At 40.6% G+C, this 26,376-nt stretch overlaps 1 protein-coding gene across 7 annotated transcripts in view; it reads left to right on the top strand.

The window, feature by feature from the left end:
• LOC126484458 (dTTP/UTP pyrophosphatase) overlaps positions 1–25,750 on the top strand; it is a 96,706-nt gene extending 70,956 nt beyond the window's left edge. For 6 of the 7 annotated variants that reach the window (XM_050107981.1, XM_050107982.1, XM_050107983.1 and 3 more), the window contains 3 exons: positions 7,216–7,457; positions 15,919–16,065; positions 25,430–25,750. In XM_050107981.1, the coding sequence (XP_049963938.1) occupies positions 7,216–7,457; positions 15,919–16,065; positions 25,430–25,577 (537 nt within the window). In that variant the 3' untranslated portion in view covers positions 25,578–25,750. The remainder of the gene's footprint in view (positions 1–7,215; positions 7,458–15,918; positions 16,066–25,429) is intronic. The other variant, XM_050107980.1, reaches the window with a different exon arrangement.
• The last annotated feature ends 626 nt before the right edge of the window (positions 25,751–26,376 follow it).

Below are 26,376 nucleotides of genomic sequence, written 5' to 3' on the forward strand. Positions count from 1 at the left end.
CCTTACACTCCAGGCAGGCGAGGAACTATGAGCTAATGTGGAACAGCAAGGTGCCCATTTTGTCTGACACATACAAAAAGGTCCCAAGGATAACTGAACAAATACAGGCACTTTCATCTTAGTCTTTGAAGGAAATGTCCACCCAGAAAATGTTAGTCCCACAGCACCACTTTCAGGAACCACTTCCTGTCTGGCCAGAGAAGCAACTGTATCCCTGGAAACTTACTGATCAGTGGCATGACACCAGCCAGTGGCTGAAAGAGCTGTGGCCTGTGGGTCCAAGGGCTGCCTGCTCACAGTCAGTGCATCACATTTCCCTATGCTGTCAGATTTTGTGCCGATGTTCATTGATGTTACCCTACCCAAACCGGTGACTGAAACAGGACATCACCAGTCAACTTGACCCCTTTGTGCCTAACCAGGTCACCCTCAGTGTTCTGGTCCAGTGGAACTGTAATGTATACTACTGTCACCTGCCTGAACTGCAACACTAATTTGATCCTATCCTGCAGTCTGAGTCACCATCCTAGAGACTCACGTCACTGATGACCATTCCCCAACACTTTGTTGTTACTGTGCATTTTGTTGGAATTGTATTGGCCCTTGGAGGTCAATTGGAGTGGCACAGATTCGCACAGATGTCGTTAGAGAGTGAATTCTCCTCCATGCCACATTGTAAGCAGTAGCAGTGTGAGTGCAAACTGTGCCAGCAATCACCATTTGAAACATTTATTTTCCTTCAGACGGGGCATTTACTTCCAATGAGACGACTGTCTTAATCCAATAGCCCTCCTCCCTTTTCTCGTACTCAGTGATTTCAAAGCACACCACCCCTGTGGAGGGCTAACACTTTGTGTGGCAAGGGGCTTCAGATTCACCTACTCCTTTCCAATCGTGATCTGTGTCTCCTAAATGATGGTACTTCTACCCAATTCATTGCTGCTCATGGCAACTTTTCAGCTATTGACCTTATGATATCTTCCCCCAGACTTGTAGCTTTGCCATGTTGGTCACTCCACAATGATCTTTGTGACAGTGACCACTTCCTGGTGATTTTGTCACTTCCTTATCACCACCCAATGGACGTTACCATGATGGGCTCTTTGAGGAGCCACTGGGAGTTGTAAGCATACGCTGTCACCTTCATGTCTTCTGTCAGGTTGCATTGATGGGGTTGTAGAAGACGTCTCTGATGCAATCAGCTGTGCTGCTGGAAATGTTATTCCTCTTTCTACCATGTGGCACCACCAGTCAGCCCCAAGGCTGGACAAAGACGTTTCAAAAGCTGTTCTGGATCATTATGAGGCCCTGCAACATCCTGAGCCGCATCCCCGCCGATCACCCTCCTCACTTTTAAGCAATAGTGTGCTTAGACTTGCTATATAATTAAGCACAGTAAAATGTATGCTTCCTCCTTGCAGGTGCAGGCTAAGCTTCATAGCCTTCTGGGACATCAAAATCACTAACTGTCCAGGGCCTTGTTCATCAGGAAGATCTTTGTACTAGAGTGCCATTTCTTGCTGAACACCTTGTACAGACTTTGCAACAATATCAGCATTCTCTTTTTTTCCCCAGCTGCTTTTCTAACACAGAAATGACAGGTTGAAGATATTCCTTTATGTTTTATCTCCAGCAAACCAAACTTATCTGAAGATAGCAGTAGCTGAAACTGGTAATAGTGAATTGTAAAAGTTTGTGCGATCAAGATGGTCCTGTAAAATAAAGTGAATGTAGAAGTGTGAGAATTTCCTTGGCTCTAGAGTTAGATTATGAAAAAGGAAGTCTTTATTTGCATTCGAAGGAAATTGCACTTGGAAAAGTAACTGCTCCTTCAGATGAAATTCCACTAGTCAGACTTGCACAGTGCATGCATTGCTTCATAATGCAATTACGTAGGTCTTACACCACAAAACTGTGTTGAATGACTGCACTGCTGATTTTGCTTCAAAAATCTGATCATGTGGTTGATTGAGGTGATGCATTCCATTTGCTAGTGATGTACTAGCAAGCACATTTTTGATTGTGTCTAATGACAGTCCTGCCTGTCAGATAAAATCAAATGATCTTTTTCTAATATTTTACTAAAAGATAGTAGTCTTGTGCTTCATTGAGGTATGTACAGAATATCTTATCTTCTATGTTAATCGTATCTTTTGTGCTGACTATGATAACATATGCATGTGAAGATCCTATTCCTTTTGCAGGTGGTTGCCATTATTCTCTATTACAACTTGTGAGCTAATCACAGGTGTCACATTATTTTCATCACACAGATATTGGAACATGGGCTCTGAATTGCCAGAGTCTACATACCATTCCATCTGTGTATCTTTACCTGATGCTGTAATTGATTTCAGTGTATTCTAGGTTTTTTTTTTTTTTTTTTTTTTTTTTTTTTTTTTTTTTTTTGCTGAATATTTTTCATCAGTGTTGGTCTTTTTGACAGATGTCCATGCTTGTTGTAATTAAAGCGCCTGGGACTTTTCATAATGCATTGGCATCACACTTCTTCCTGTTAACTTGCAGAGCAGTGTTGCTGGTTTATTACAGATGTCATTGTTTATTTCTTGAAGCAAATTACTGTTTGAGTCTACTGTGGTTATAAAGTTTGAATTTTCTAAGCCAATAGTCATAAGTTTATATTTGTCTGGTAGCTCTACAAGTAGAATACACCTAGGCAATTCTTAATTAACTTCAGACTTTAAGCCATTTAATATTTGTGATACAGAAATCATCTTTGAGACATATTCTTTTACTGATGAAGAATTTTCACAGCTTGTTGTTAGCAGCATATTTAGTAATCCTCTTAGAGCAGCATATTTAGTAATCCTCTTAGTTGGAAGAGGCCACAGTTTTCGTAGACTTGGTTTTTATTTTGTCTCATGCTGCTTTAGCTGCAGAGGTGTCTTTCAAATGAACAGAGAGTATAATTTTGCCTCTTGCTGTGCACACTTTGGTTACACCCATTATTTTTCCATTGATGCAATTCCCCAGCCATACATGTTTTACGTAAGTTCGCATAGTGAACTGCCATGTACTATTGTTTCCTCTTCAACAAAGGGTTTCAATAAGAGGGAAGGAACTGGTATATTTAGAGAAACTATTGTATCTGTGATTATGTCTTACCAAATAGCTGCATGCTGCTGCTAATGTTATGGACCATTTTCATACTCTGGATAAAAATTTCTGTAAATTTTCTGTGTCAAGTTCAGACTAAATCCCAAGATTTTAATGGCTACCTCTGTCATCATCATCATCATCATCATCATCATCAGGGTCTATGTATCTGACTGTTGTAAAACTTTTGTGGCTCCCACTTTTACACCCAAAGGATAGCATCTGATTGGCTAGATTACATGATGGTGACATCACGGAAATGCAGCATACGGAGGCGGTGCCCTCTGTGTCCATAGATTATGTACTTCAGACAACACTGATGTTCATCAAAGTGATCAGCAACAGTCTGTATAGGCTGACCCATGTATCTGCTGGCACACTTGCAAGGAATATTATGAATCCGTGGCACTCTCGCACTGAGGTTATCTTTAACACGTCACAACTTTTCCTTAATATTCTTGTGTGGGAAAAACATCATTCCAATTCCTAGCCTTTTTAGGAATCTACCTATCTTACTATTATTGAGATACAGGTCTGTATGAATTTGTTTTTGATACACACAATACCTTCTGTATATCAAAAACTGATGCATACAGACATGTATCTCAGTAGACACAGCTTTCATCTTCCAACAGAGAAGAGATATATGCTGAGCACACTAATTCACTGATCCAGGAGTATTTTGGTCAAGGAACACCTTGACTCTGAGATGAATCATTTGATGATGTGATGTTAGGTCAATGCTGCTGAGAGTACCAAGATCAATACCATTCAACAAAGTCAGGCATACGAACACATAGCGCAGCTTCCGTTCTGTGGTGCAAAAACTAGTAAGATAAGTGGAATTCTAAACAGGCAAAGAATCAGACCAGTATATTGCCCATCCAGGAAAATTAAGGAAATGTTAATGACTTGTGAAAGATTGTCAGCTAGGGAGTTTCAGGGATTTATAATATTCCTTGTGAGTGTCGAAGCTGTTATGTGGCTCAATCTGTACTGATTGACACTGCTCGCTGTGTTGAATATCAATATCACATGAAGTACAAAAATTTTGAAAAATCATTGATGGCTGAGGCAGCCTGTTCAATAAACACAAGACTGTGTTTGAACTAAGAGAATTCTGGTCCACACTTCATACTACTGGGACTGTGTGATTAGAGATGTAGTGGAAATTAGACTTCAGTAGAAACACTGATTAAGCACTTAGCAGTGCATGGAAGTGTGCATTTAATGAAGAAAGAGCACAGGGGAAGACTTCTTATAGCTTACCACCCGATGCAAATGATGGCACTGTAAGCGATTCTGGATAGTGCGCAGATGTAATCTGTGGACATAGTGGGTACCGCATCAGTACATTCCATTTCTGTGCTGCTGCCATAGTGTAATCAAGCCAATCAGGTGCCACCTTTTGAGCATAAAAGTGGGAGCCTCGCCAGTCTCTCAATGATGAGACATAGTCCTTGACCATGATAACGGGGTCCATCATCAAAAACTTGGATTGTTATTCAAATTCGGTTTGGCATGTTTACCAAGAATTTTTTATCCAAGGATTCCATTGTGAAAGACTTCATATCCACATTCTTATGCTTTGTTATTATTCATGTGTAATTTTTGATATACTGCTTGTGGGATCGTCTTGTGATGTAAAAGTGACAAGCTTAGTGAATAGGAGCAGAGAAAAATCAAGTAGGGAGAGTTTATATACAAACTGAAAATATGTAAGCCATAAATTACAATAGATCAATAACAATGGCACTTTTTTTTTTTTTTTTTGAAACTTAGACTTTCGACTTCGTACAGTGAGACATTCTTCATAGATGCAACTTGTAGCCTTTTAGTGTGTGTTTTTAATCTTTGTAATGTAATGCTGTATGTGATAATTGCTGAATATAAACTTCATTATTTCTGTACTCATGTGCAGACTGATTTCTTATTATCGAGGATTTCTTATTTTGACAGTTTCAAAGATTGTTACTGCTGCATATTCTTCGAACTGAAAACAGTTTTATACTGATAAGACATGGACTTTAATTCTGTTTACTTTTTTCTCTTGTATACAAGGTGGTCAGAAATACTCTGTAAAGCTTGTGAGGGTGTTGTAGGGTAGGTTGTGCTGAGAAACAACTGCTAAGAAAAAAAAAGTGATATGTCACACTGTTTCCAAATTAATTAGTATTGAATTTAGACAATCAGGCCATTGTGCACACAAATTCAAGCAGCCCACCAAATGGGGTGTTGCCAAATGCAGTCTTCATTTGGTTTCCGAAAACCGAATGAGAGAGCAATACAAAAATTGGATATGAGACGGCGGTAAAGGTTGAATCCAAACCAAAGGCTGAGAAGTCTCATGCACTATCATCTGCATTATTACAACAACTGACACTAATTTTATCTGGCAGGCTGCTTGAATTTGCAAGTGTGTGTGTGTGTGTGTGTGTGTGTGTGTGTGTGTGTGTGTGTGTGTGTGTGAGAGAGAGAGAGAGAGAGAGAGAGAGAGAGAGAATGAGAATGTCATATAATTTTTGAGATGATTCTACATAAGAAAATAAACCAAAAATGTCCTGTGAACAAGTGTTCAATTTCCGATTGTTACAGAACTGGAGTGGGTTGAAGACTACACACTTCCATGAATGATTATGAAGACAAATGTGAATATTATGTACTGAAATGCTGTGTAGGTGCTGTGGTTGACAGAATCATGGTTGGACAGATGACTGGTACATCCTACAAGAGATGTGGGGTTCTCCAACAGATGGCAGCAGTGTGATGTTGCACCAAGGCCAACAGCTGCAATCATAACCAGTGTGCAGTCGTTGGTTGGATCAGTGAGCAGTTGTGAGGCCGTAAGTGTAACGTGCTTCAGTGTTGTTTAATTGAGCTACTCCATTGTGTCTGTGAATACCAATATGCCTCATACCTTTATCCATTATGCAGACATGGTGTTTGTGTACGGGTACTGTAATGGCAATGCCCATGCAGCTGTGGCAGAATATCAGAGACGTTTCCCTGATTGACAAATTCCACTGTGCCAGGGTATTTCCCAGGATTTTGCAAACATTATGTGAATCTGGAACACTACCCATTGTACACATAACATCAGAACATGAAGCCACACAGTCAGCTGAGGAAAGGTAAGACATTATTTCAGTGATACACTGCAGTACCACCACCAGTACACAGCGCATTAGCAATCAGCTCGATATTCCACCACGTGAGTGTATCATACATTGTATTCTGAGGGATTGTACCCATTCCATGTGCTGCCCATGTAACATCTGTATCCACGACTCAGTAAGCAGACAATAATTTTGCGAATGGTTAGCTGTACATAGAGACATTGTGCAATACACTTTATTTACAGATGAGGCTACATAAGGATAATGCACATGATGCTGGTGAAACAAGATACCAAGTTAGGTTCTCAGTAACCATCTGGTGTGGTATGATAGGTGGCCTAGTGATAGGGCTTGTGTTCCTGCCATATTGCCTGACAGCCACTGCAAACACAAATTTTCTGAGGGAAGACGTACCTGCACTTTTGGAAGATGCAGCATTAGCCCAATGATGGCAAATATATCTGCATCATGATGTATCACCGATTCACTGTACCAAACGAGTATCCTAGTATCTGAATAACACATCACCTCAATGGTGGATTGGCCATTGCGGACCGGGCTGGTTAACGTGGGATATGTACCCTACGAAGGTGGATACACAGGAACAACTTGGGGCTCACCTCACTGATGCTGTTGTCTACATTGAAGCTCGCTGAGGTGACGATTGACGTGCATTACAACACACTCTTTAATGCATTAAGTGCATTGAGATGGGTGGGGGCTTATTGAACACCTCTTATCGGATGAGTCAGTCATCAGTCCCACCATTATTCTGTCCAATGCCTGCGCAGCATTTTGGTAAGTAATACCCACACTTGTCTTCATCATCATTCATGAATGTGTGCAGTCTTCAACCAACTCTATAATGGTTGAACATATAGGTGCCAGTTTTAAAATAATTCATTTATTACATTTACATTTGTGATTTCTGCTTACGTCTGATGAAGTTTCCTAATTTTTTTTTTCTTTTCCTATTTTTCAGGGTTTAAATTTTGAAATTTGTGGCTCCAGGTATGAGGAAAATTTAGACCCATCACAGTTTCCTGACCCCTCACATTTTGTTTTGGAAACAGCTTACAATAAAGTTATGGAAGTAGTAGACCGATTGAAAACAGACTCTAGGCCACCTGATTTAATAATAGGTGCAGATACAGTTGTTTCACTAGATGGAAAAATTTTTGGTAAACCAAAAACCAAAGAAAATGCATTTCAAACTCTTGAAAAGTGAGTTCATCCTTCTTCCTCTGTTTTTTGTTTAACTTAACACTTAACAGTGTGACATACAAGAATCATTGCAATTTTAACTGACTGTGAGAGCACTGTATTATCCACTGAAAAATCCCTATGAGGTTTACAGAGCAATGCTGTGTTAAGTGAAATATTTGGGAGATATCAGTTGAGCTGTACTTTTGCTAGCCACATGGTATGTAAACCAAAAGCCTACAAAAAAGTCTCTATACAAACTGAATATGAAATGATTGAAGAAAATTGGGTAGCTTTGACCTTTTGAGGAGACCTGCAACCTTGGCATCCAGATAAATTGTAGAACTGTTAGTTCTGCAGTTGGAAAGGAGAGTGGAATAGATTGGGGAAGGCGTAAAGGAAGGGCAGGTCATAAAATTCAAGGATGAGAGGGACTAAATGTGTTGGGGGGAGAAGGGAGACAAATATTTTGCTCTCCTCAACCCCTTTTTTTTGTCTCCTCTTGTGTTTTCCTTGGCTGAGGTCCCTCATATCCTGGGTGTTTGAGTGACCTATTCTTCCTGTTAATGTTCTCTAACATATCCTTCCCTCCTTTCCAAGAAAGGAACTAATAGTTCCAAAAGGTAGGAGACTGTCATGTACTTTAATATGTATCTGTCTTCTATAGGTAAGTTCTGGCCAGAAATTCTGTCTCATAACTTTGTACTTTACCCTAGACAATTTTCTTTTTGAAGCAATTAATTGTAGAATTATACTTAAAATAAGGGAAAGGCCAACCACTTACTGTATAGCAAATTGATCTGTCACACACAGACACACATAAAAGGAAACAGTATTCACACTAGCTTTTGGGCTCTTGTTCCGTTTCTAGCAAAAGTACAGCCACTGTATAATTCATAGTGTGACCACATTTTACTTTATTTGCACAGGTAACTGGCTTCAGCTTTACAGCCATCATCAGATCTGCAAGAGGGAATAAAAGTGAAGCTATTTCAGTATTTGGGAAATATGAACATCAACCCATTACAGCAAACAGAAAATGAATAAGCTTATTAGCTTATAAGGCAGTCATACCAAGGACATATAGCCAATAAAAATTCTGCATACTGTGTTTTGTTACCTTGTAAGATCTGACAATGGCTGTAATGCTGAACCTGGTTATAAAAACCAAACAATGGAAAATCCAGGATGGAATAATAACAGTATTATGAAAAGCCTAGATTGCTACTCACCCTATAAATGAGATGTTGAGTTGCAGATTGGCAAAAGAAGAAAAAGACTGCTTAACATGTAAGGTTTTGACTAAAAAGCCTTCTTCTAAAGTAGACAACATACACATTCACAGGAATACGCTCTCTCTCTCTCTCTCTCTCTCTCTCTCTCTCTCTCTCTCTCTCTCCCCTCCTCCCTCCCCCTCCCCCCCCCCCCCCACACACACACACCACTGTGTCTGGCCACTGAGGCCACACTGCAAGCAACTGTGCATGATGGATGGTGGGGATCTTTCCCTACTCCACCCCTGCTCCTAACCCGTGCCTCGTGGATCATATTCCTGTAATAGACTTAGGTGCAAGATCTGCTCCATACATCCTCCCACCACCATTTACTCCAGTCTGAGCTCAAGAATCATCTACCCAATCCAGCAGGGCTACCTGTGAAAGCAGTCACATAATCCACAAACTAAATTGCAACCACTGTATTGCATTCTATGTGAGCATGACAGCCAACAAGCTGTCTGTCCACATTAGTGGCCACTGACAAAAGAGACAGATGGTCCACCCAGTTGCTAAGCATGCTGTCTGACTACACTTCAGTGACTGCTTCACAGTCTGCACCATCTGGATCCTTCCTTCCAATACCAACTTTTCTGAATTGCATTGGTGGGAACTCTCCCTATGATATATCCTACATTCCTCTAACCCTCCTGGCCTCAACCTTTGTTACTACCTGTTCTTCCCCATGTATCCCTTCCCTGCTCTCACTCCAACATTACACAGATTTCAATTCCACCAATGCACCCATTAGTCTTTTTCCTCTTCTCTATTTCTCTCCTTTTCCACTCTCATCCCCCCCCCCCCCGCCCCCCTCTCCCCACTCCATCCTCAAGCCTTCTGACTGCACATAGCAGCCCTATACTGTCTCTACTTCCATGTCCCTGCATGCTCTCACAAGCAGTAATTTACCATCCCCCAGCCCTACCCTGCCGTGCCTCCACCTCCTCACCCCAGCCTCGTCCTCACCACCTCCATGCAGATTATTTCTCCCATCATGCGCAGTTCCTTGCTGTGCAGTCTCAGTTGCCAGAAATAGTGGTCGTGTGTGTGAGTCATGCTTGTGTGTGTGTGTGTGTGTGTGTGTGTGTGTGTGTGTGTGTGTGTGTGTCACCTACTTCGGAAGAAGGGTTTTTGGCTGAAAGCTCACATGTGCAGAATCTTTTTGTTGTACTTGTCAGTGATTCAACATCTCCTCTGTATGGTGAACCTGGTTATTTGTACAAATAAAATAAAATGTGACACAGACTCTGGAAACTACAATTCAAAATGCTGAAGTTAAGCAGTTACAATGACAGTGTCAAGGGAATGTTACTCACTTATTCTTATACATAATGTTATGAGTAAGAATTTTCTGTACATCTACATTATTAAACACTTTAGACACAGAAAAAGACACCATCTATTTCTACATATGCACTGTGCAAACCATTGTGTAATGCAAAGGATATGCAGCATGGCACCATGTTGTATGAAGTGCAGGAAGAATGACCGCTCTTTGTGCATGCTATAATTAATGTAATCTTGTCTTCACAGTCCCTGGGGGTGTGATATGAATGGATATGAAGAATATCCCTAGATTCTTCACTTATAATAATATCTTGAAATGATGAATGTAGGCTTGTGTGGGATAATTTGCATCTACCTTCAAAATTCAGGTGTTTCAACATTTTTTTGGTACTCCTCTGTGAATCAGATCAACCTGTGGGCATACAGGCTGACTGATTCTAAATGTGAATCATAGCTACTGTAGTTATAGGATACTATATTTTGGTGGTTTATGAAGTGCACAATTTTACATTTTTGTACATTTAAAGCAAAACACCAACCTTAGCATGACTATGAAATGTTATCCAGATATGATTCAACATTTCTCCAGCTTTTTTCAGGTGTTACTTCATTACAGATAACTGCATTATTTGTGAAAAGTTTCATATTAATATTGTCTGCCAAGTTAATAATACATAACATGAACAGCAAAGATCCCAACACACTTGACAGGGACTCTCCAAACAAGATAACATGCTGTGTCCTGCCTACTTACAAATCCTCAACCCTGTTACAAGTTTTGTTTGATATCCCACATAAGCATACTTCTTGTAATAAACATTGTGTTGGTGCTGAGTAAAAGATTTTTCAAATGTCAAGAAATACTGCCTCTACCTGGTTTCCTTGACCCAAGGATTTCAGGATGACATGTGTAAAAAGTGCAAGCTGTGATTTGCATGATACAAGTTTTCAGATTCCATGCTGACTGGCATGGAGCAGGTCATTACGTTTAAGCTTAGAATATATTCTAGGATTCTATAGCAGATGATTGTCAATAAGTTTGGATTGTGGTTTTGTAGATAAATATTTTTCCCTTCTAGAGGTGAGTGTGATGTGTGCATTTTTCCAATCACTAGTTAAAGTTTTTTGTTCCAGAGATCTGTGCCCTATTACAGTTAAAATGGTAGCTAACTCATCTGAAAACTCTTTACAGAACTGACACAGTTGCCAACAGTCACTGGAGTCACATTTAATTTTACCCATGGACGATGGCCAGTATCACTGTGTCTCATATCGAAATGTTGCCACCCACTATCACGGTGCTACAAGTTGCTTCATAGATCTCAAAAATCTCTTAATTTATGGACATGATCGTAATTTAGTCACAAAATTAATTAATGAGAGAGTAGTCCAAGATTATATAAATGTGTCATAGAAAATTAGTCTTGATATCTGGCTGAGAAAATATAAGCTGCTGAGTTTCCATCATGGTTCACATGTGAGCAAAGTTCAAAATTTTAAAATCTTTCATAGTTCTTCTAGAAACTGTTTCCATAATCTTAATGTTTCTTTAGAGACACTTACTTTTCCTCCTTACAATGGCTATGATTGCTCTCTTATTTCAGTGTTATTGAAATTTAAGAAGATTAATAGCTTGACAGACAGTGAAAAGCTTTTCAGCATCACATTAGAGTTCTAGAAAAAGCCAACAACTGTTAAAATATTTTTATTATTTATTTTATAATATTTTCCTAATGCTGCATTATATGAATTTTCTTCAGACATACTGCAATTTGCATTTATACGGAAGTCTGATGCGCCCTTGCTTGTTTTCTGGAAATATATAATTTCAGCTTCCTTTCAATACACTGAAATCAAACAGATAATATGATGAATATAATAGAGGGAAACATTCCATGTGGGAAAAATATATCTAAAAACAAAGATGATGTGACTTACCAAACGAAAGCGCTGGCACGTCGATAGACACACAAACAAACACAAATATACACACAAAATTCTAGCTTTCGCAACCAACGGTTGCTTCATCAGGAAAGAGGGAAGGAGAGGGAAAGACGAAAGGATGTGGGTTTTAAAGGAGAAGGTAAGGAGTCATTCCAATCCCGCGAGCGGAAAGACTTACCTTAGGGGGAAAAAAGGACGGGTATACCCTCGCGCGCGCACACACACACACACACACACACACACACACACACACACACACACGCATATACAGACACAAGCAGACATATTAAAAGGCAAATATGATGACCTGCATTAGTTTCTGAAGTTTTTGGTTACAAGTTTAGTCTTACGTTTTTGCTTTGTTGCTGATTGTACTCCTGTAGTCATCCTCACAAGACGTTGGTCACTAATAATTTGGGGTCTGAGTGACTTGTCCTTCCTTTCTAACCTACCTGTACCTGTCCTCTTTCTTCCTTGAGGAAGGAACTACTATTTCTGGAAGATCGATAGTTTTAGGTATCTATCAGCAGTGTGAGCCAGCCATTCTGTCTCCATGTAACTGTGTAGTTTTTTTTAGAACATGTGCTGTCACACAAAGAGAGCAGAGGAAGAAGCACTACCCATTGACTAACTGCTCCAAATTGCCTCTGGTAGACTGATTTGTTCACGAATTATTATCCCCAGTAAACACATGCACTTCTCTCTCTGTATTTCTTCGGTCTATATAGGGAATTACTTCGTCTTCAGTTTGTCTTACAAGGAGACCAAATGGCAATCGGATTTTTGTATTTTTTTTATTTTATGGTACGTAAAGTTCATAAGTTCCCTAAGCAGTATGATGCAGCTCTCGAAAATTCATGAGAAAATGGACTTTCCATTTTTATGAGGGTCTTTAATACCTTAGAGAAAGGTCTTTTATTCGACATGCTGTGTGGCAAGAAATCAAACCTGGATCACTCGCACGGCAGGCAAGCATAGAGCCATGCTGCCTGTTGAAATATCAACATCCTTCAGGCTATTATAGACGTTTGGAAAACTCCAAAGTTGATTTTCTGAAGAAAATATTATTAACATCAAACATTACAAAAATCCAGCTGTGTGTGGTCTACTGGTTGGTTCCATATGTGGCATGCAGATTTGATGACTGTATCACAACTTACTTTGTCAAAGTCGCAGGAATTTCACTAATGGTGCAAGTACACTGAAGAGCCAAAGAAACTGGTACAGCTGCCTAATATCGTGTAGGGCACCCACAAGCACACAGAAGTGCCATAACATGATGTGGCATGGACTCGACTAATGTCTGAAGTAGTGCTGGAGGGAACTGACAACCATGAATCCTGCAGGGCTGTCCATAAATCCGTAAGAGTAGGAGGGGGTAGAGATCTCTTCTTAACAGCACGTTGAAAGGCATCCCAGATATGCTCAATAATGTTCATGTCTGGGGAGTTTGGTGGCTGGCAGAAGTTTTTAAACTCAGAAAAGTGTTCCTGGAGCCACTCTGCAGCAAGTCTGGACATGGGGTGGATGTTGCATTGTCCTGCTGGAATTGACCAAGTTCATTGGAATGTACAATGGATACGAATGGATGTTGGCGATCAGACAGGATGCTTACGCACATGTCACCTGTCAGAGTCATATGTAGATGAATAAGGGTCCCATATCATTCCAGCTGCACAAGCCCCACACCATTACAGAGCTTACACCAGCTTGAACAGTCCCCTGCTGACATGTAGGATCCATGGATTCATGATGATGTCTCCATACTTGTACACTTCCATCCACTCGATACAATTTGAAACGAGACTAGTCTGACCAGGCAACACGTTTGCAGTCATCAACAGGTGATGGGCCCAGGTGAGGTGTAAATCTTTGTGTCGTGCAGTCATCAAGGGGGACCTTCAGCTCCAAAAGCCCTATTGATGATGTTTCATTGAATGGTTCACACACTGCCACTTGTTGATGGCCCAGCATTGAAATCTGCAGCAATTTGTGGAAGAGTTTCACTTCTGTCACGGTGAATGATTCTCTTCAGTTGTCGTTGGTCCCTTTCTTGCAGTATCTTTTTCCGGCCACTGTGATGTCGATAATTTGATGTTTTACCGGATTCCTGGTGTTCAACGGTACACTCAAACAGGAAAATCCCCACTTTATCACTACCTTGGAAGTGCTGTGTCCCGTTGCTCTTGCACTGACTATAACACTGTGCTCAGACTCACTTAAATCTTGATAACCTTCCATTGTAGCAACAGTAACTGATCTAACCATTGCACCAGACACTTGTCTTATATAGGTGTTGCCAACCGCAGTGCCATATTCAGCTGTTTACATATCTCTGTATTTGAACACACATGCCTATACCAGTTTCTTTTGGCGATTCTTTGTATGTTATTCTCATGGAAATATTCCTCGACTTTTCTCTGCCACAAGTGCTTGGCTTGATCATAATTAGTGTTCTACTGGGTGTGTAGCTAAGACTTGGATAGTGAGATAATTTCTGAGTGGGACATTGAATCCAATGTCTGTTTCTCTGTCCAATAGTGAACTGTTAACTTGTTCATCACTGCAGAGTGATACTGATAATGATTTTCTTTTTTCCATGCTTTATTATTATTCACGATATATTCTATATGGCACTGAGGTACAGACTAACTACTGAAAACCATTCAGTGATTTTGGTGCAGACACTCTGCAGGACTTGGTTGGGATACTTGCATCATAAGCAAAGAGAACTAGGTCAGCTTTATAAATAAATTAAGAAATGAAGATAACTACCCACATAGTGTCCGCAGCTTGTGGTCTCGCAGTGTTGGACACTGGGGTCTGGAGTGAAGCCATCCACCCAGTCTATGCTACATTCTCATCAGTTCTTACATCACACCCACTCCTAACGTCTTGCCACATGAGTCATACCCATGTGGGAAGTCCTAGCAGCTGTCCAGTAAACTACCCAGGACATCCAACTCATCCTATCCTGTTAGAGGGAGGGCCATCTGTGCAAGCAACCACATCATATACCAGCTCAGCTGCACTTCCTGTACAGCATTTTATGTGGGCATGGCCTCCAAAGCTGTGCGGGGTAGCTGTGTGGTCTGAGGCATCTTGTCACAATCTGCGTGGCTCCCCTTGTCAGAGGCTCGAGTCCTCCTTCGGCATGAGTGTGTATGCGTGTTGTCCTTAGTGTAAGTTAGGTTAAGTAGTGTGTAAGCTTAAGGACCGATGACCTCAGCAGTTTGGTCACATAAGCCGTTACCAGAAATTTCCATGACCTCCAACAAATTCTCCATTCAACTGAATGGACACCTGCAAAGTAGTGTAGCCAATAGCAGAACACACTGTTGAGCACAACATGCTCGAGTCGGTGGCTATTTCACAACCTATATGGCCTGGATATTTTGCTCTAGTATCAGCTTCCCTGAATTGCAGAGATGGGAGCTGTTCTCGCAACACATTGTTCAGTCCCGTAATTTTCCTTGTTTCAGTCTCCACTAGCACCTGTCCCTCTCCTTAAATTCACTCACATTGCACCCACACCTTCCCCCCCCCTCCCCCACCTCCATCCCATCTCCCCTTTCCCTGTTCTATCTCCCCCTCTCCCTCCTTCCCAGGGCTTATGGGACCAAACTGCTGGGAACCTCTTGTTCCCACCATCAGCCACACTTTCCCAGCCCTCCTTTCCACACTCTGCCTCCTTTATGCCCTCACCCACTTGTGTCCCATCACCCAACACATTCTCCTTGAACGATCTTCCAGAAAAATTAGGAATAAATGAAACAAGATTGTGATTAGAATAATTGAAATAATAATTTGAAAACTAAGCAAGTCCTACAATTTAGAGGATAATGAAGAGTAGCATTTAACTTTCAAAAATGTGAAGGTAAAAATAACAACAAACATCTTCATTAGTGATTTTTGTTTTCTCATTACAAATTACTTAATTTGAGTCCTTGTCATATAGACTATTTTTCTATTTGTAGGCTTAGTGGAAGACCACACACTGTGTACACAGGAATAATTCTAGTCAAAAAGGATAAAGTTGTGAAATTTTGTGAAAGCACCAAAGTTTACTTTGGTCACCTTACACCTGAGATAATCAGTGGCTACGTAAAAACAGGAGAGCCAATGTGAGTACATACTTCATGATTTTCGATAAACAAAAATTAAGGAACCAGTCACCTTGATGACTGAAGCATAGACATAAGTAATAGCTCATGTAATTACACAGAACATAAATTTTCATCATCTTCTCCTCCTTAACTGTTAAGTGCTGTCATAAGGTGCTGTGGACACCACGCAAATTAAAAGCTACTTGTATTATTAGTTTAAATTTTCATAATTCTGTAAAAGTTCTGCCAGTTGATTTCTGTCTAACAGTTATGTAAGTAACAACATGAGAATACACTAAGTTTCAGTTTTCATTCTTATTGAGTTGCCAAAAACATACCCTGGGGTGTTCAGGACACTCAATTCCTGTCCTATTGTAACAAAAATCAAAATAACACCAATTGCAAGTTTTTAAAATTTTGCAACTGTTTCATTGTTGTCACATTTCATGTTATGTTACATGAACTTATTGTTGTCTAGTACTACAATTCTGCTTTTCAAGTGAGAAAGTCCTGAAGTTAGTTTGCTTTCTCTTAGTGTATGGTAACAACTCAATCTACATGTGTGCACATATGAGGAAAATGAAAGATGAATACAGATTACTTGAAGAAGGTGAAGCAGAAAAAATGTATTGTAAATCAAACAATGGAAAATGATAAATCAGTTTCAGAGTCATCTCATGATTTGAAAATTGGAACATGTAACTGATATAGAGATGAATGGCGATGAGAATGAAATAATTCTTGACTATAACAATTTCAACTGGGAAAAGAAAAATCAATGAAATGGATGAAGGTGTGGGGATGTAGAACCGCTGGCTCTACCCCCCTCCCCAGTGTCTAGTGGCAAGCATTGCTACCTCTCATCACCGGGTCCCAGGTTCGATTCCTGGCCAGGTTGGGGATTTTCTCTGCCCGGGGACTGAGTGTTTATGTTGTACTCATCATTGCATCATCATCATTCGTAACAGTGGCAAGATTGGATTGAGTAAAAAAACTGGACTGTGTAAAAGATCATAATCATCATCATCATCATAATCATACACCCCCCAATAACATCGCTGCCCTACCACAGCAAGAACAACTGTACCTTTGCCAGATCAGTTCTCTGTAGTACGAGCTCTATGCTAAATGCATTGTGTATACATTGCAAGAATAAAAGTATTCATAGTAAGTGACGGGAGTTTGAGTGATTATTTATCCTTGTAATTCCCCTGCCTGCCCTCACTACCTACAAAGGACTCTCCGCCAAGAAATGTAGAGACACAACTTCAGAATGCTGTTATCCACTTGACAGGTGTAAGAGGTTTAGCCAGGTGTGTGAAATTGATCTAATATATGAACAAAATCCATTTTGGGGAATTTTGCCCAGAAACAAAATGCCGAAGAGACAGATGTGGCTGAAATTGAGGCTTTTGCTGCTTTACTTATTCAGGACTTAACCTTAGAAGGCAGATTAAGGAAAGGCAAATCTACCTTTCTAACATTTATAGACTTAGAGAAAGCTTTTGACAATGTTGACTGGAATTCTCTCATTCAAATTCTGAAGGTGGCAGGTGTCAGATACGGAGAGCGAAAGGCCATTCACAATTTGTACAGAAACCAGATGGCAGTTATAAGAGTCGAGGGACATGAAAGGGAAGCAGTAGTTGGGAAAGGAGTGAGACAGGGGTGTAGCGTATCCCTGATGTTATTTAATCTGTATACTGAGTAAGCAGTAAAGGAAACAAAAGAAAAATTTGGAGTAGGAATTAAAATCCATGGAGAAGAAGTAAAAATTTTGAGGTTTGCTGAAGACATTGTAACTCTGTCAGAGACAGCAAAGGATCTGGAAGAACAGTTGAACGGAATGGACAGTGTTTTGAAAGGAGGATATAAGATGAAAGCCAACAAAAGCAAAATGAGGATAATGGAATGTAGTCTAATTAAATCAGTTGATGCTGAGGGAATTAGATTAGGAAATGACACACTTGAAGTACTAGATGAGTTTTGCTGTTTGGGTAGCAAAATAACTGATGTGATAGAAGTAGAGAGGATATAAAATGTTGACTGGCAATGGCAAGAAAAGCGTTTCTGAAGAAGAAATTTGTTAACATGAAGTGTAGATTTAAGTGTCAGGAAGTCTTTTTCTGAAAGTATTTGTATGGACTGTAGCCCTGTATGGATGTGAAACAGACAATAAATAGTTTAGACAAGAAGAGAATAGAAACTTTCGAATTGCCATGCTACAGAAGAATGCTGAAGATTAGATGGGTAGATCACGTAACTAATGAGGAGTTAGTGGATAGAATTGGGGAGAAGAGGAATTTGTGGCACAACCTGACTAGAAGAAGGGATCGGTTGGTAGGACATGTTCTGAGGCATCAAGGGATCACCAATTTAGTATTAGAGGGCAGCATGGAGGGTAAAAATTGTAGAGGGCGATCAAGAGATGAATACACTAAGCAGATTCAGAAGGACATAGGGTGCGGTAGTTACTTGGAGATGATGAAGCTTGCACTGGATAGAGTAGCATGGAGAGCTGCATCAAACACAACAACAACAACAACAACAACAACTACTACTACTACTACTAATATTACTACTACTTAACCAGGCCTTTTTTATTGCTCTGGAAATATGAATCTAAATTACCTTTGGGATATGGATGGTTTAGGAATGGAGAGATTTCACACTACGATGAGTACTGGTTGTTCAGATACATATGGTTTGTTGACATTCAAAACTGTCAAGAGAGAAGGAAAGTACATAAACTTGTACCTATTAAGTAAATACTTGAACTGTTAGAGACAAAATGCAACAAGAACTATATAGTGTCTGAATATACTACAGTGGATGAATGGTTAGTTATTTTCTTCTGAAAGCGTAGTTTTCACCAATATAAGTCAAGCAAACCGTTGAAGTATGAGCTGAAAAATCTAATGCTCTTTGATGCCAAGACTTGGTATGCCCTTGCCAAGGAAATCTCCATTGAGCCCTACAAAGTTTCACTGCAATATGTGGTAATTCACCTGAGGAAGACAACTGAGGGGACTAACCATAATACAATAGCAGTTTACTAGTTGCAGCTTGGCTAAAGGATTGCTTCATCATCATAACAACCAGTATATCCACATAAGTCATTGAAATGGTAGTTGAATATGACTGCTCGAGTGGGAGATATTCACACTGTTAATTTCCAACTAAAAAAGACAAAGCACTGTAAAAATCCTTGGATATTGTTGAATGTAATTGTTGAAAGGAGAAAATATAAAAGTTCAGCAAATGAAGCGGGTGACAGGGAACACAAATATCTAAAAAAGCAAGAAGAAACTCAACTTGATTGGAACTGTTCATAAAAATAAAACTGAACTTCCTCCTGAATTTGTGAGCGGGAAATAGCATGAAATAAACAGTAGTTTAGATATCAAAATGGTTTGACAGTCATCTTGTAAGTGCCAAAAAAGAAAAAGAATATGATACTTCTTTCATCTATACACTTTGGTAATAGAATAGATGAAAGTGGCTTCATGAACATTTTTGTCCTTATCAAAAGCTCTGCCCATGAACAGTACCTCCATTTTGACAACTGTCACCTGTTCCATATTTAGAAGTCCGTCCCCTACAGCCTTGACATCTGTGGGTGCTGCATCTGCAATGAGAAATAGGAGTTATCAAATATGTTGATATCCTTTTCATAGTCTTTACAAGACGGCTAGTCAAAAATCAGATTTCTTGCTATATTTATTTCCTGACATCAACAAAGCATGGCCATTTTGTGCCACCCACTGGCCAGTTTTCTCTATCACTAGTATCACTTAGGTCTTAACTCCTGCCCGTGGTCTAACTCTGAGCATAATAAAAGACATGGTTATAAGAAATCCACTGTTTATTAGGTCACTACATGACAGCATAAACATAAGTAGTATAATAAAGTTTAGAAACATGTACAAGACTGACGGCCAGAGTCAGTACAAGATAATATAAAGAGCATTTGCCCACCAAGGATTGCTCACTATCGGCTACCAATGATCATGCTTCTGGATCACGGTCACCAGCCTTTGGTGGGAGCCAGAAGCAGCTGAACAGCAGTGACCACTAGATGTCTTCTCCTCCACGATGCACTGGTGATTAGATACATTCTTAGTGTATGAAGTGGTTGTCCTGAGCATGAACAGTTCCTGGTCCGTGCAAACCAGTGAGTAGGGGTGTAAGCAGTATGAACATAGACATGTACCCCTCCCCCTCCTCCACCTGCAGGAGAGTAAGTGACCCTGTAGGCAGGGGTCATGTTGACTTCAGGCTCATCATTAGGTGTTGTGAGCAGGGGAGCTGTGGTGTCTGGAGGTAAAGTAGGTGGCATCGACAGGAGGGCAGTGTGTGTTGATGTCAGTGCAGGCATCATCTGCATCAGTGTAGGAGGCACCTGCATTGCTGTAGGAGGTACTTGTGGGTGTGCCGATGAAGCTCCAGCATCCCCTCACACCTCTCCTTGTGTGAAGACTCTGCAGGGGCATTGAGAGGCAGAGCCACATTGTCCATACGGGGCCGCACCACTGGTGGAGTAGCCTGAGACCACGGTAAGACTGGGGGTGGGGATGGTCAAGCCGGCATGCTGCCCACAGTGAATAGGAATGCTGGTGGAAGAGATACTGGCACGACAGTCTGCCCGGAGGCATCAGCACCCACCTGATTGTAGTGGCATGCCACAAGGCACTTGTCTGTACACACCATGAACACATGGTTCCTACATTGGCTGTGGATGATACCTGGAGTCCAATGCTGGTGTCTTCTGAACCCTCAGGCCCAGAATAGTGTTTCGGGTGCAGACTACAGTGATGTCAGTACCTCTGCAGGATGCCTGTTCAGCAGCAGGAGATGGAGCAGCGTCCACAGCTGGCGGCCAAGCAAGAGTTTGGCTGGGCTCTTGTGCCTGATTGGAGTCATTCTGTAAGAACTGAGAAAGAATGTAAGGGCCTCTTCCACTGGAAATTCTGTGGTGTACTTGTGTATTTGGGGTTTGAAAGTCTGCATGAGACATTCTGCCTTGCCTTTGGCTTGTAAATGAAAGAGAGGTGCCATGACATGACAGATGCCATTGCGTGAACAAAAATACTGAAAGGATCGAGCCAAAACTTCATGACCATTGTCCACAAAACCACTGTACTAGGTAGGACTTCAATAGAGAAAATGGCTGATGGTGCCTTGACCATTGCATTTTCTGTGGTAGATGGGCAGTGAAAAGCACAAGGAAACTTGGAAAAGGCACCTACAGCCAACAAACAGAAAGTGTCTAAATGCTCCCACAGAGTTGATATGAATTCTTTCTTGAGGTAGCATGGATACTAGCACAGTGCTGTCTATTGATCTGATTATTTGTGGAAGTTGACAACCAGGCACTCCACCTCGTGATTAGTACCAGACCAGAACACATGACAATGTGCCAACTGTTTAGTGTGGGAGGCTCCTCAGTGACTTTGATGTAACAGGTTGAGACCTCCCTAGCCCCTACACAACATTGCTGGAATCATAATATGGGGAGTGTACCCCCTTCGGTCGACAAGAGAATACACCATCTAACAGGAAAAGATGATGACTGAAAGTGTAGAAATTATGCTTGGGTGGGACACCTGGCCCAAAGGATGATCAGGCCACCTGTGTCGTATCATGTCCACCACTTGTTTAAGCTCTAGGTCTACAGCTACTGCAGATGCAATCCTGGTGCTGTTAATCAATAGCCATCAATAGTCTTGCAAACCACAGGTCTTAAGTGTACGTCAACACCGAGGACAAGAAATCAAGAAACGAAGTAGGTGAACCGCTACACAATGAATCTAGGTCTTGATAGTGAACTTGGTGCAATACAAGATGTTCATTGTCAGTAAAATAAAATTCAAAAGCAACAGAAGTGTGTAATCCAAATAAATTTTCAGTATCAGTATCATTAACAACCAAGTATGTGATAGGATAGATTACAAATTTGTAAGTCATGGTGGCACTAAATCGACAAAGAACTGGAATATGCTGTTTATTGTAATGTGCCAAGTGATGTTTGATGGGAGCCAAAAGTGGGGAGCCCAGCCTTGCATATATTTGATAGTTGAGGAGCGAAACAACCACTCTGGTGCCCACGTGAAATAACAATTATATGTTCAGCACAGAAACTATTAAAGAGGTTACTCTGACCTGCAGACAATGAGGGAATAGAATGAAGCAGACAATGATGAAATATAATGAATGTCAACATTCGTTTTTTTTTTTTCTGAGGAAAACTGAGCATGAAAAACTGGAGCAACGTGGCCTTTCTTTTAATGCATGTAGCATGACACCCGCCACCTGGAGCATGCTGCTTCCTCATGCTGCACATAGCAAGACAGGTATGACAGAATTGCAGCACAGTGCCGGGGCTGTTGTTGCTGATGGGGTTGCCCGTTGCGGCTAGGTTTGGTGATTTGAATTACATCAACTTCCTTTTTGCTTGGTGAGCCTGTTCCTACGCATTGATGTGGTTCATTGTTGATGAAGGTGACATCCCCCCGTACTTTGCACCACAGGAAACTGCAAAGGACTGAGTAATGTTTAAAACTTAATCTGAGGATGGATGCTCACACTGAAGGGCTCAGTGATGAACTTCCTTATCGGGTGTTAGGCAGATGATCACATATCTAATCACAGCGTCTGCATAGGATTCCTTGGAAGTATAGTAATAAAGTGACTATTACAGCTCAAACCCTGCAGCTGTGCTACCAAACCCTGATTGGCTGCTTTCAGCACTGGTAAAATTCTACATGAGCAGCAATGACATGTGTGCACTCTCAATGATAAGAAGATAACAGACTACAAATGACATCAAAAGAAAGTGAGGCCAGTTCCTGCAAAAGGGCTAATTGACACAATAGTTAGTGCATGTGAGGCAGAAACAAAGCTTTCCAAGTATCCACATCCATCATGCTAAATGTAATGAAGTGCTTTGTGGAGACATTTTTTATAAGCTTCCCAGTCTTCAGCTCAGTCGTCATACTGGTGGGTGCACCTGATACAGCGCAGCTGGAACAGTCAGTGTAGCCACGAATTTTTCCAGTGTGGCTGTAGTAAGTTGTTGCTGCTGGAGAGGGGATTGAAGTTACATGAAAAAACAATAATTGAAGTTGGGCACATGGAATGTGCACTCATTGTCACTGCTGTTCTAATTAAAAACACAGTAAAAGACACAGTTATAAGAAATCCACTGTTTATTACATCATGGCATGATAGCATAAACATAAGTAGTATAACACAGATTATAGACATGTACAAGACTGCCAGCAAGAGCCAGTGCATGATAATATAAAGAATATTTGCCCATCAGGGACTGCTGGTTATCGGCTGCAGGCAATTGAGATGCTGGACCTTGGTTGCCAACCTCTGGTGGGGGCTGGGAGCAGCCAAACAGCGTACTACTCAAATGTGTGGCAAGCTGCATGCTAGTGCTAGTAGTGGTGGAGTGGTGGTGGAGGCATAGTAATGCATGGGTAACTACAAACCCTCCCCCCCCCCCCCCTCCTCCTGATCCTTCGAACTGAACTGAACTGCAAAGGTAGGAACTATACTTTTAGCACATTCTCCATTCTTTCATCCCCATGGCCTAAAGTTCCGCTAGTCGCAATTGTCATGTGTCACCTTCCCACTCTCTTGCACTTACTTTTTCTTCTGCTGTCTTTTTTTAACCCCATTCTTCCATGCATGTCGTGGCATTGTACTTCCTTTTCCAACAGCCCCCCACCCCCCCCCCCCCCCCCACCAGCACCACCACCACCGAGCGAGGTGGGGCAGTGGCACACTGGACTCGCAATCGGGAGGACGACGGTTCAATCCCGCGTACGGCCACCCTGATTTAGGTTTTCCATGATTTCCCTAAATCGCTCCAGGCAAATGCCGGGATGTTTCCTCTGAAAGGGCACGGCCGACTTCCTTCCCTAATCCGATGAGACCGATGACCTCTCTTTTTCCAAAACCCACCAACCAACCCCCCCCCCCCCCCCCCCATGTAACAGCTGCAGTCAGTTAATTCTTCTAACCTGCATTTTACCACTGAGAGCTCTTATTACTATTGTACCTTTTCTTTGTCCTATACATCTTCCCCCTCACAGTTGTTAAAATTCCTTTGCCCCACTCCCCTATACCATCTGCCCACAAAACTACTCATAAATACTAAGTTTTGGTTTTGTTGGACATTCTCTCTCTCTCTCTCTCTCTCTCTCTCTCTCTCTCTCTCTCTCTTTCTCTCTCTCTCTGTGTGTGTGTGTGTGTGTGTGTGTGTGTGTGTGAGAGAGAGAGAGAGAGAGAGAGAGAGAGAGAGAGAGAGAGAGAGCAGAGCGCATAGTGTGAGAGAGAAGAGTGAAAGACAGTATCGTCACAGTACTTCGTAATTTTCAGTATCACAATTCAATTTTGACAGTATAAAATTACCTTTAAAGCACTTTACTTTTATTGGACATTGAGTTCATCATAAATTAAAATCCTATTTTAAAATTAATGTCTTCTTTTTATGTGTAATGTAATATTTGATATGGCAGCTATTGACAAAATAAAAAAAAAATTGTGTAAATACAGAATATTGATAGAGTAGATACACAGAAAGTGACACTTAGGTAAAAATAATAGGAGAAAAATAAAAGTTTTGTGCAGCAGGTGATTGCTGTACAGTTCCTCATAATCAGTGTACATCAATCCTGATGGTGTAGCGGTAATGCGTAAGCCTGGAAACCCGAAGACCATGGGATCGAATCTTGGTCTAACCATGGATTTTTCAGTCTTTATTTTAGTGTAGACTTCATGTCTCATTGATGTGAAGAGTAACCAGAAATGACATTTAGTTTGTATTCAGTGTTAAACTGTAGGTCTCCTTTCCCCGGTTGGACAGCTGGGGAACGTTAGGGACACACAAGTCACCAAAGTCGTGTCCAATTGAAATACTTGGACCAGGTAATTGAGCTAAATGAAATTATTATATTATCAGTGTTTTCTTTATGCAGCAAGTTAGGTAAAGAGAGATTGAGGTGAAAAGCAATGGACTGTTCAGGAGTCTATGGCAAGAAAGAGTCTGACCAAAATTTTGTTCCTCCATGTTCTGTACTACATCCTTCCACCTGGTATTTTGTGAATGACTTTAAACAAACTTAATGAGATTGTGAACTGTTAATTATAGCATTCAGAATAAGGGAAATATTTTTTTGTGGATAGATATTAAGGATAGAGAAAATTAAAAGGAACAGGTTTGAGAGTAACTAACGTAATCATGCTCTTTCATGGCCTTTGTCTCTTTTCAGAAAGTAACTTTCTTACAGTATTTCAATATAATAGATATATGTTTTAAAGAAGTATGTGAATTGTGTTATTTCTTTAATTTTTTTCCTCCTAATTTCAGGGATAAAGCTGGAGGCTATGGGATTCAAGGTCTGGGAGGAAGTTTAATTGAAAAAATAGAAGGAGATTATTATACGGTTATGGGACTACCTTTGCATTCATTGTGTAAACACATCCTTTCTCTTTATAAAGATGCAGAAGTTTCATAGTATATAACCACTCTTTTGAGGTCATTGCTTATTTCACATTGCCTGAGCCTATGCAAGTGTAAGTGATATTTTATAGAGTTGATATATGTGATGTACAAATTTTTGCTGTTCAGCCAATTGATGTGAGTGAGTTTATGATTATCAAGAACAAGAATCACAACAATACATTTCTTCAGCACCTTCTTAGTATTTCTTGTTGTACCATATTAATTTTCACCTAAATTTCTCTCCCACTTTTCTTTGTAGCTCACATAATTTTGATATTAAAAAATAGAATATCCAAGATGGAGTAACTAATATCTTGAAAAGGATAGATTGCTATTCACAATATAAAGTAGATGTTAAGTTGCCAACTGGTCTCGGCAGCCAGAGACAGTGCTCATGTGTGTATGAGTTGTGTTTGCATGAATGTGTGTTTGTATGATGTCTAATTCAGGAGGTGGCTTTTTGGCCGATAGCTTGCTTGTTTAGCAGTTTTTTGTTGTGCCTTTCTGCCACTCAACATCTCCAATATATGCTTAATGTTTGATATGGAAAGATTGCGTTTCCACGTGCGTTGTTACATCTGTTAGTCGGCACTGCACTTTAACATTTTTAACTGATAGTGAACACAGCTTTCTCACATATGTTTCTTCGCATAAGGTATGTAAGAAGATTTCTTCTTTATGTTTCTCTTGCATCAAGACTTTTTTGTGCAAAACATAAAATAAACATTCTAAGTGGCCATGAAATTTGAGAGTAACAGTGACTCTAAAAACATTTGTATTACCATAACAGTATACATAAGAGGTAACTACAA

Source organism: Schistocerca serialis, chromosome 6 (assembly GCF_023864345.2).
Source record: "Schistocerca serialis cubense isolate TAMUIC-IGC-003099 chromosome 6, iqSchSeri2.2, whole genome shotgun sequence".
Taxonomy (NCBI): domain Eukaryota; kingdom Metazoa; phylum Arthropoda; class Insecta; order Orthoptera; family Acrididae; genus Schistocerca; species Schistocerca serialis.